Below are 11,875 nucleotides of genomic sequence, written 5' to 3'. Positions count from 1 at the left end.
GCAGGTGTGAATGGGATGTGGTGAAAGAGATACAATGTGGGACGTGAGAGGAAGTGCAAAATTTGGTGACTGTTAAGTTTGATCACATGGGCCTTGAAGTAGGAAATTGTCTATGCCCTGATAAAGGTGGTGATAGAATGTGCCCCTGACATTTTATTAGTATTTTTCAAACACACACATCATAGTAAACTTGTTTGAATTGAATGTAAGAACTTAGCTAACTAATCATTGTTTCTTTAATGTGACATTTGTGAATCAAAGACAACATAAATGAAAAATGTTTCGAGCATCCACAAATATCAACATTTCACATTTATGTTGTACTTTGCGTAAATGAACAATGTGTAAATAGTGTTGTGTCATTGTGAGTTTTTTTTTTCTAAATTTGTGTGCGTGTGGACAAGAGTGCAGTACAGTATAATTTCCCCCCAGCTGTCAATAAAGTATTTCTGATTCTGATTCAGGTTTTGTGAGTGTTTTGACAATATATTTTGAGAATATATCTCTCTGCTTTGTGTAATGATTTTCACATTCAGTTTCTCAATACTCAAAATGTAATGCCAACCAATGTTATACAAAGTGAATACAGAAAGAGTTAAATGTCTTTTTGTATTTCAGAAATACAAACTTATTGACAACGTATTGCTTTGGATCAGAAATATAAATCTCAAATGTCTTTACAGACATCTATCCGATGAGCTTGCAGGCCAAAATACACCTCACATTGTACTCCTTTCTCCCATCTAGAGTTTACAAAAGAGCAAGAGCAAATTTGTTTGTTATTAACCATTACAGGGCATTATGTCCAATATCATTTGATGTGCAATAAAATCTGCTTGTATACACAAAGAATATGGCATTTCAGCGTAACACAGTGTGGGCAAGTAGAAAATTTTAAGAAAATCAAACTATTTACATTCAGCAATGGCAGGACAGATCACACAAATAAAATGAACAGTAAAAAAGCCCAATAAACACCCAGCAGAGTGCTGCATTCGTGTCAAAATTATAACTACAAAGAAGTTTGTATTAGAAAAAAAGGAATTGGTCATATATATGAAAACCCGTCAAACATGTTTTAATAATTTATTACAATTCTATAGTACACATTTTACGTATACTGATAAACTTTGCTGATTTGTTTGAAATTGCCGTTTTCAATTTAGAGAAAAGGGAACTTTAAAATAGGCTGAAGCTGCACTCAGCAAAGGACAACATTCTCAAAACACAAGGCGTCGGTGTAAATAACACATCAAGCATGGTGGACGGCACTGAAAATAACCACAAAATGTCCATTCATTAATGTATTCTCTAGGCTGACTTATTACTATATGGTGATGGTGATTTCTTTATCTACTTCAAAATGTGAGCAAAACTAAAAAGTGATTCCAAAGAATCTATAACAACAAATATTGCAGTGGTAAAAGACCACAAAAGTGAAAGACTTTCAGCAGCAATTCCCCTTACTGTAAACTGACAGTGTAGCTCTTTATGTTGATGAACTCCTATCTGATTGCATGTACAATACTTACAGAACTTGATAGACATGACATAGTGTAAAAACAATAAGCCTAACAGCAGGCAACCATTAGTTATTTTTACAATATGTACAATTATTACATCATGTTGTTGACAGCAACAACTTTTCAGCTACAGTAGCCGGTCATCTGACAGTGTAAAGGATCTTCTTCTCATCCATTTCTCTGCTACTACATTCCATCTCTGTCGTTGACCCCTGAGTTTTTCTCATTGCATTTAGTCGTTAATTGCCTCGGTACGCTACATTGGTGAAGGTGGAGGTGGCGCCTTTATACAAAGGATTGTTAGCCTGGGAAATGAAAACAGAGGTAATGCTGTTCAATTCAGTCCTACATTGATATCCAACTTTTTGAAGTACAGTTTAGACTTTCCCCTTTAGAGGGCAGCCATATTCCATTACTGTATCTGCAATATTCCATTGATCCCTGAGTAAGAAGTTGTTTGTGTATGCAGTTAGTGTTTTAATTATGATTTCTCACCGTATCCCATTTGGCTTTGGCTCTCTCCTCCTCAAACTTGGCGAACTCTCTGCGGTCGTGGATGGTGACCAGCAGCTTCCAGATGAGCAGGCCAACAAGGCCCAGTAGCAGAATGGCTCCGGCCACCGCCAAGAGCACCACCAAGGTGTCTGGACCCTGAGGACACTCTGAGGCGAGAGACAGGAGGAATGGGGGGTGGGGGGTAGAGCTGATTTCCACTGTTGGTTTCCATGAAGTTAAGCAACCACTTCAGTCCAGTGTCGGACACTCCACTGCACAATGATTCAGTGCATCACCACTACATATATGGGTTTCTGTGGCAGCGTGTAGCTGTGGTTCACTGGCTGAGGATGTGGTATAGAATACATTACTGGATGCACGCACTGTTCCCCTGTTGCTGTAGCCTGCCAGACACAGGCTGAAATGGCATTCAAGAACACACTATTCTGCCCTAATAATGTACCTAAATTATAATGCTCAGTTCTCTGGTAGTTTACATTTTTCTTACACGCACACACACAAACTCTTGCAGTACCTGGCTCTTTTATCACAAACAGAATGGATTTGCCACTTTCATCTTCGTAATACTGGAAGTGCTCCACGCAGTCATTCTCATCTTTGTATGAGCAATTCACTGCATTTCTATCATGGATAACTGTGGGATAAAGACGATAAGAAGAAGAAACAGGGTGATAAATAACTTTTAAGATATAATACATTATCTTTAAAAACATATAATGTTCATCAGTGCATAATATTTTGGATCACAATGCATGTATCAAGGCTGCAACTGCTTTCAAAAACATTTTGCTGATATGATCAGCAGCAGGAAAACAACAGTAACCATTACCTCAACAGCTTGAGATCACAGTATATAGCAAGGATGTAAAGATGGAAGAGTTCTTACCCAGTTCATCCACTACTTTTATTTCATCTTTGCAGATTCTGCTGCAGCTGTTGTCTTCAGTGTACTGTCCTCTCTTGAAGTGCTGACACTCAACACACTCCCTGCAAACAGAGTCCCATACAGTTACCTTTACACAGTACATAATGTGTTTACTGTTGACCCTCTTGAGTAGCAGTGGTTCAATTTGATATGCAAGGGGTGGACAAACTAAAAGAAACACTTAAACTACATCAAGATGACCTGTGAAGTGTTGATATCTGCTGGCTGTTGTGGCTTTAGGAGAAGTTTGACCTTTCTCTGCTGTACATGAAACCACACCTGAGTTTGTTCAAAAATATGTGTGGGAGCAGTTTGTTATCATCCTGGAATGTGGGAATATCATTATGGATTCATGTTTGCACTGCAGGGTACAGCCAGCCAAATGATATTTTTTCCCCTGCTAGTGGCAGGGCCTGGGGATGGCAAAGTTGGTTGTTCACTTCAGTTTGGTCAGGTGATCCGTTAATTGGGTAATCAGTGCAACACTTTGGTCCAGAACAGGATATCTCCAATTTTCCGTGAAATTTGGTGTCGACATTAATGGTCATCACAGGATGATTTCTAATAATTTTGGTGACCTCTTGACGGTGATCAGATCAAAATATTTCCTTGACCAACACTTCGGTCCATGACAAGGTACAGTATTTCTTGAATTTCCATACATTTACCTGTGGATATTCATGGCTCCCAGAGGTATCCTTTTGTTTTTGGCGACCGTCTCTTCAGTTTTTTTAGTGCCACTTCAAGGCCAAAATACTCACTTTTACACCAAAAGAAGAATGGAAATCTAATGGGCATTAAATGTTCTTTGCAAATGTATGGTCCCCAGAGGATGAACCCTTCTCATTTTGGACATTCCATGAGGTTTCCTCTAGCACCACCCTCAGGCTAAACTGTCAACTTTGGATCAAAAGTTGATATTGGGAATAAAAACCATGATTGATTGATTAACTAAGGCTTTAAAATGTCTAAAACACGTATGTTGCAGCATCTAGGATGTGGGACTAAAGCACATTAGCTATCTGTGTATCTGTGTTACTTCAAGTCTTTTTTATGTGTTTTTTTCTTATTTCTTCCATACCCTCCTCTCTTTTGTCACTTCAAACACTAAGTTAGGAACTTACTTTTTTATAGTGCAGGAATCAGGACAGGTGGGACATTTGTCACAGGTAGCTCCGTAGGCTCCAGGCTGAGTGCAATGACAAACCCCACACTCACAGTTACCCCGGCCGCTGCACAGCAGGCCGATGCTGGACATGCAGGTGTCTATGCGTGTGGTGCAGTTACAGTTTTCTCCTTTCCAGCCAGCATCACACTGGCAGAAACCACAGCTACACTTCCCATGATCTGAAAGAATCAAAAAGGATGAGGAGCTTAATGCTATCGTAGTCCTCCAAAATATACATTCTGTAAATTCACATCAAATATGTACAATCCCAATATTACATCTTAATTCATGTTAATTCAAATAGGTTTTTCAGTCTCCATAATCACATGGGTGCGGCTGTACAAACACAATTACGTTCATATTACACAATTGCAAAGTAAGTCATTGACAGTGTGTGTGTGTGTGTGTGTTTTATTGTTTTAGATCTATAGTGTCTGTGAGTTGTCTTTTGTTGCCTATTAATGTGTGTGTTTTTTTAAGCATGTTGCATGCTTGGGCAAGTGTACCTGTGGATGTGTTTGTCGATTCTGCAACCATGTAATTAGTATCTGGTGTAATGTGTGCAATTGTTTGTGAACTTATCTGTTATTTGTTACCTTTTAGAATGCTGCTTCTTTTGTCATTAGTTGGTTAACTTAACTTGATTGATTGATTGATTGATTAACTGTTTGTTTTTAACAGAGCATTAGTCTGCTTTTTTAAAACAGTGATCAACATCTGACAGCAGTGGCCATAAATGGTATTTCAAGTGGGTAAGGCAAAGTCCTTGAGTAAAGTACTAATGAGGGACAGCAAGGGACATTATGCATATCTCTTAATCATCCCTCTTCTGACAAGGGCAGGAAATGGTCTTTTGTAAAAGTACACACTAATGATTACCCACCTCCTCACAGGCAGGCACACACACGCACAGACACACACAAACATTTCTCCAGACTCTACTGAAGTGTAGAAATCACAAAAGCCAGGTCATTGTAGGAACAGTGTTACAGTGACGCAACCATTTGCTGACTGGAGGCGAGCTTTTCTCCCTGGATTACAGAGAGACACCCTGCATCAGCACATTAAACTACCTTCGAAACAAAGGCAGAGCCCCAGAGACTACAGCGTTCTTAGCAGGAAACCAAACAGGATTTGGCACTGGATGACTAAGAGCAAAGTGAGTGAGTCACAGCCCAGCTGGATCAGACTGGGGGGAGTGACTGGTCGTGAAATATCACAGAGGCTCCAAGGGTCCCTAATTCCAGAGCTCAAAACAAATCATCCGCTGTTGTAAACTCGAGGAAACAATTCCCCACCCTCAACCCTGTCAACTGTGGCTTCTTTTTTAATTGTGTTTATAGCTGTGATGGGATCAGACGTTGTCACTGGTGGTATTGTCCCTGGTTAATGGTTAACAGTTGCACATATAATGCTTAACAAAGAAGACGTTGAGTAATCTTTCTTACTCTGTCAACAACATAACAGGAGAGACAATAATGAGTAGTTACCTTGTTCTTATTATTTGTAAAGATGATTCACACGCATAAAAGGGAGTTTTTAGGTTTAGATCATCCTACTCTCTGTGAGACTGCACAGTAATCCTGCCCATTAATCACATGCCTGTTCTTTAAAGAAGGTTAACATGGGGGCCAGAAACAGAGATAAAGACAGAGCAGTAAAGCGGTTGGCCAGCACGCTGCTTTGTATCTCGCTGGTGAGTGTGTGCATGACTGAGCAGCAAAGATCTTGTAAAGGGCTTTTATTTAAAAGTGCTATATAAATGTAGCCATTCAGCCATTAATTCTATGTTAAATGTGTACGTTTAGATTTAGTATTGCACTTTTTTACATTTGGTCACAAGAGACAGATTAAAAAAGAAGGATCAAAATCCACACAGCAGAGGCTGCGATATCCTGATGTCTAGCTCCAAAACTGCTGGTTCCTAAGCTTCCCATAATGCTTGAAAATCCAACAACTTGATCAACTTGATAGCATCTTTTAATTAGACCCTCCCTGCTTGATAAACACACATGTTTTTCAAACTCCTTGAGCATAGTTTGCTACACAGGTATCTGTTAAACATCTTTAGTCCAAGAGGAGATACCCTGGTGACATCACTCGGGTTATATCCGTTATATCCGCTCTGCTTAATGTGCATAAAGATAAAAGAGCAGATTCCTGTTCTGCTATTGCTCAGCGCCCTCCTTACAATCACAGGCCCAAACTAATGTTACATTAAATTACCCAAAGCCTGTTTAAGTTTTATCACTGTGATTGAGTAACTGTGCACTGAGCTGTGCAGACTTGTAATAGGGAGTGATACCGCCTCATGCTGCACTGCTGAGTGGAAAGAACACCAATCAAACTCTGTACACACACTAAGTCTACAGGCCTGACAGAGGATTGGTCATTTGTAAGCACTCCTGTTTATGCTTTGCAGCTAAGTTATGCAATTATTTACATGTTCTTTACAAGCAAGCGAAGACTGTCACATAATTGCACATTGGTTTTGAAAAGACTGGATTTTTGATTTGTCAAGTATAAGGACACTATGTAAACTGACTAAGGTGTGTTTACAGACTGAGAGTGGCTGGAAACAACCAGAGTATGTTACAGTATGTCAGAAGAGACCTCAGAGCAGGGAAAAGGAAGGGAAGGGCAACTTCACCTTTCCTGCTAACAGTGTCATAAAGTGAAGGGTTGCTTCAGCAAAATTACAAAGAAAAGCCATCAAATTACAAATGAGCACATTTTCACATTTACCTTTAGTGATATCTAGCCATGCAGATGGTTTTGGTTTTATGTGCGCAGGTTTTGAGTTTCCTGCCACCACCTGATTCAATGACGGTATGTGGTGTTTCGTTTGTGGTGTTCACAGAAATGAAAAATTACTTCAAAACAAGACTAAGAGTCCACAACCATGCCGTGCTTTAGGGTAAATGCTAACACCAGCATAGTAATATGCTCACAAAACTGTCTGCATAGATACCTTAAAGGTAAATGAGAAAACATGTTTATTGAAAATTGAAAAAACCCTTGTTCCAATTGTTTCAAATACTAATAGTAAGATAGTTTACTTGTATATATGTTTTCTGTACTTTTACCTGTCACATGGTGTTTATTCATTGAGTACTGAGTACAGGTGTAATGAGGAGACCTGATGAGGCTGTGAAAATTCTCACATGTTGAATTGAAGCTTGTACTTAATTCACTAAGTCTGAGTGCAGTCCATACGTGTTTGTTTTGTTTTTGATCATGTAGCCACTAAAACAGGCTTTTTAAGTTTTACACATTGACAAAGCAACATCCCTTGACTTTTTGGGGAATTCATTGCCATTGTTGCCTTACAGTGCAACAGGAGCACCCGTGTTGTGTCTCAGAGAGAACTTACACTGATCATGACAGAAAGAAGTGCATCTACTCACCAGAGCACAGTGCCCCTTTGAAACGCAAGCAGTTGAAGTCGTCACATTCGCAGTATTTGCCCCACACCTGACCAAACTCATTTGCGTGGCAGGAGCACTGTCCGCACAAACAGTCGCCTCTCCCACTGCAGATTGGGCTCCCTGGCTTCGGGATGCAGTTGACATCATCAGATGGACTGTAGTCCTCCACTGAGCACTCGCATCGTGGGCCCAGACGACCCCGGAGACACTGACACATGCCGCACTCGTAGGTGCCATTGCCATTGCTACAGAGGGGGCTGTGGGCTTCGGCCTCTGCCTCACAGTCGCAGCCACAGGCAAAATCCACCGTGATCTCCAGGGAATCCTTGAAGCCTCGAGGTTTGATGGTAAATGTGCGGCTCTTCTCTTTGGGGCAGCCACGTAACTGAGCTTCCACGCTGAATGACACCTGAAGAGGAGGAAATGTCTCTGTGACAATCTGTGTGTGTGGAGATACCAGATGTCAGCATCTCAGCTGATACGTACTGTGTCTCCAATATTGAGGCCAGAGCAGGACTTGAGTCCAGGGATGACCTTTCCATTTAGGCAAGAGGCATTGAAAGAGAGATTCAGCTCTTCTGGGACTTCCAGTAGCTCCAGCTCCACTCTAGAGCGGATTTTCTGCTCAACATTAAGTTATTTTCAGAGGTTAAACAGTTAAATTGTATAACAGCATTTTACAGATGAAATAGATGACATCAATCAGGATGTTCCACTTATTGTCGTAAGTTTAGGAAACCCTTACCGCATAAGCCTCCTCAATCAGCTGAATAACATTCCCTGAGTCATCGGACAGCGTTCCCACAGTTGTTCCTGGAATGAGCCTACTGTACTCCTGGGAACACCGACGTGACAGCAAGATGATGACCCAGTTTTTGTGTTTTTCATGTCAACAACTTAAACAAATTCATGCTATTGCATAGGCAGTGCAGTTTGTTTACCTTGTAGAGCGACACCACATAGCTGGTCACAGCAAAAATTAAATTTATGTTGTTTTCAGACATTTTCTCTGTCATAAGCGCCAAGGAGGGATAGTCCTGGAAGACACAGGAAGCAACTTGTTTTCAGTCGAAGCCGGCTCTGTTCAACAACTCCATACACTGTTGAAATGTGAATTACTGATGTACTCAAATTTCTGCCTTCACCAGCACAGTAGACTTGTTGTAAATGTTGTCATTATCAAGGTGACATTGTCCATCATTGGGCTGAACAATTCCAGCTATACGTCCATCCAGAGCGATGTGAGTTTTGGCATCAGTGGTGAACACCAGAAGGTGTGAGGCATCCGGACGCCAGCCAATCTTCTCCTAATGATGATGGACACAGAAATAAATATGACAAGAAAAGTCTTATATGTATGCACACACTCAGTGAGCACGTATCTATATGTGATTATACTTTCATACCTTGCACACTACAGCCTGCATGACAGCATCAAATCCACCCTCTGGAGCGTCTCTATTTCTAGACACCTGCTGTTTCTCCACCTCCTCAGTGAAGCGAGCTACCTTCTCCGTCAGTGACAGCACATGCTTGAACCCAAATTGAGCCTGGCATGTATCGTGTATTCTGCATATATTGAATAGGTGAATGGGAGATTGGAAATCAGTGAAGGAGAAAAATACTATTTTAAGTTGTTAAACACAACTGGAGAGACTTTCTCAGGATATTAAAAAATCTCCTCTTCAGCTCCTTCTCCTTCTCAAATGTAACACAAACAATAACCTCCCCACCTACCCAAAGCAAGGGTTTTCCACTGCCTCTGGTGGATAGGTGTACATGTAAGGGGACATGGTCTTGTCCACAAAGGCTCCAAACCCCATGCGGAGGTTGCTTGTTGTGCGGCCCATTGTCACTGCAAGCTCACTGCCTAAGGTGCGAAGGCGAGCCAAGTCATCCTTCATTGAAAATGAAAGATCCATCAGATAGTAGAGGTCCACTGGGTAATCCTCCACCTGTTTCACTGACACGGTGAAACGCTTCGCATCACCTGGAACGGAAAGAGCAGAGGGCCGCAGAGACGAAAGAGTGCACAGCAGATTGAATGAAATCAATGAATGTCTCTGAACATTTTTCTTTTAAGTGAAAAGGATGAAATATTAAATGACAATAGAATACAGAAATCTCTCTGTAGAACCTGTAAAAGTGGTTCAACCAGCTCAGGCTATTAGGGCAAGTACAACAACAGTAATGGTCCTTGGTGTCTGGTCTCTTAAAGGTACCAATGGTCTTGTAGCACCTGGTCTTACATTTTATTAGGTGATGTCTGGCTGGGTGTAAAAGTACCTGGTCTCAGTGTCATGTGGAGTTTCTGAGGCTTTATCTGAGTGACATCATCAGCAGTCCCAGAGGCCTTGTCGCTGAGTGGTGTGTCCTCCTGAACGGTCAGAGAGCTGGAGGGAAACTCCACAGCGGCCTCACTGCACCCTCCATTCAGCAGATTCTGCTGCAGGTCACAGCGGGACGCGCTGGATCCCCCTTTCCCAAACTCCTGAAACAACCACACACATCTTAATCTCATCAGTTCAGAGGCTTCAAAGTATGAGCATGTTGAAGAACAATCATCAGAAGATGACAACAAGAAAAATGCTGTTGGGAAATTAGGTTTCTGTTGCAACTTGCTGCACTTGAGTGATGACTGGGAGGAGCGACTAGACACCGTGTATGTGTGTGTCTGGTGTTTTTACCTCCTGAGAGCACCATGCACAGCTGGGGTGAACAGCCAAGCACTGTTGACAAGTGGTGACTCCTCGTGATGTGCAGATGTTGGAACCTGTGATAATCACATCAACAGAAAATACATTTCCATACACTTATTGTTGAGGAAAAGTGACATAGATAGATAACACTGCGGACCACATTTTTAAAGCCACAGCCACCAGTCTTTCACAGTACGGTGCAAATACATCAAATGCTTGATGACAGCTCAGTGCAGTTTACCCCTAACATTAATGATGCTAATCCTCATCATGTTTTCTGAGAGACTTTTGACCACGTTAGCAAATTGCACCAAACGTTTCTATGTAAGTCAACAAATAGATCCAAACCCTTTTCTGTTTGTTATCTAGCATGGCCCATGGGTGTGGCTCACTAGAGGTTAACACAGTCACAGTGTTAATTCACCTCTGTAAAAAGTGTTAAATGTGAGTAAAAATCAGCAATCTGACACAATACAGAGAAAGAAATAGACTTACTTCGACTCTTGAAAAACTCCCTGAAATCATATCAACTCCCAAATGTAACTGATATAGTCAAGGGCCCCTGAAGTAAACACACACAACTGATGGATTTGATAAGACCACAGGGTATATGGTTTTTCAGTTGCAGCTCTTGATCTATTCCAAATTAGTCTGATGGTTTCGACTTTATAGAAAAGTCTGTCACAGTGTTTTATTTAGTTAGTAAATTAAGTTAATTGAAGAAAAAAACACAAAGCAGATTATACAGTTATATAGGCTACATTCCCTGTTATTTGCTGATAATGAAAATATTCTTGATTCTTGAGAGAGACCCTGGGAGTCTGTGGAGGACCCCCAGTCACATCCTGACTATTTTCACTCCCTTATAAGGAAAGGGAGTTACAACCAACAGCACCAGCTCCATTCAAGACAGCTAACAGCGAATTCCTCTGTGTTCCGTTTGAGAACATTATATTGAATAACTATGATCATCAGCGCATATACTGTGAATACGTGGTAGGCTACCTTCAAATGTGCTCTACAAGGCGGACCCCCCCCCCCCCCCCCCCACCCCCCTCTCTCAGGTCGCCTCAGCAGGTGAAACTTAACTTAAAAGTTGCCCAAGGAATAAAAACCTTCTTACCGAAAACGTTTGATGCCGATGATAAAAAGAGAGACAGTATCACGACACGGTGTAAAAGAGTTCCCATGGCTGGAGAGTAACGGGGCCGACTTGACATGAGTGCTCTGTGTTCGCTGTGGGCTCCTTCACTCCGCAGCATGAACGCTTTTCCTCATTCTTGACTTGTCGAGACGCATGTTCGCTCATACAGCTTTGCCTCTTGCAGCAAACCCTCCATCCAGCAAACGTAGCTATCGGGGAGCAGCTGCGTTTATGGCATGTTGACACTCGTTTCTTAATGGGAAAGTAAATACCCTCAAAGCCTACTTTTACACAAGTGGAGTAACTGAGAATGATGTTATTGGTAGTCTTCCTCGTCTCAAGAAACACCTGGGCACAAGTCGTTCTGTAACTCCTGAACCACGTTGAATATCTATTTATAGTGTATACATTAATTTACAAAACATATTTATTTATTTATTTTCTTTAGCTTATCATTCATCAGTCATCATTT

General features: G+C 41.3%; 1 protein-coding gene across 1 annotated transcript; it reads right to left on the bottom strand.

Annotated features, from left to right (window-relative positions):
* Positions 1–1,086: 1,086 nt before the first annotated feature.
* Positions 1,087–11,558, bottom strand: itgb3a (integrin beta 3a). Its single transcript, XM_070922924.1, is given in 16 exon segments — positions 1,087–1,828; positions 2,019–2,185; positions 2,554–2,673; positions 2,926–3,026; positions 4,089–4,311; positions 7,540–7,969; positions 8,047–8,181; positions 8,306–8,395; positions 8,502–8,597; positions 8,706–8,867; positions 8,967–9,129; positions 9,298–9,550; positions 9,847–10,051; positions 10,248–10,333; positions 11,383–11,512; positions 11,514–11,558. Coding segments are annotated over 16 exon segments (2,472 nt in total). The 3' UTR covers positions 1,087–1,762.
* Positions 11,559–11,875: the final 317 nt, after the last annotated feature.

The sequence above is a fragment of the Enoplosus armatus genome, chromosome 17 (genome assembly GCF_043641665.1).
Source record: "Enoplosus armatus isolate fEnoArm2 chromosome 17, fEnoArm2.hap1, whole genome shotgun sequence".
Classification (NCBI taxonomy): domain Eukaryota; kingdom Metazoa; phylum Chordata; class Actinopteri; order Centrarchiformes; family Enoplosidae; genus Enoplosus; species Enoplosus armatus.
The sequence above is the reverse complement of the archived record's forward strand: the minus strand, read 5'-3'. Positions and strand labels throughout refer to the sequence as shown.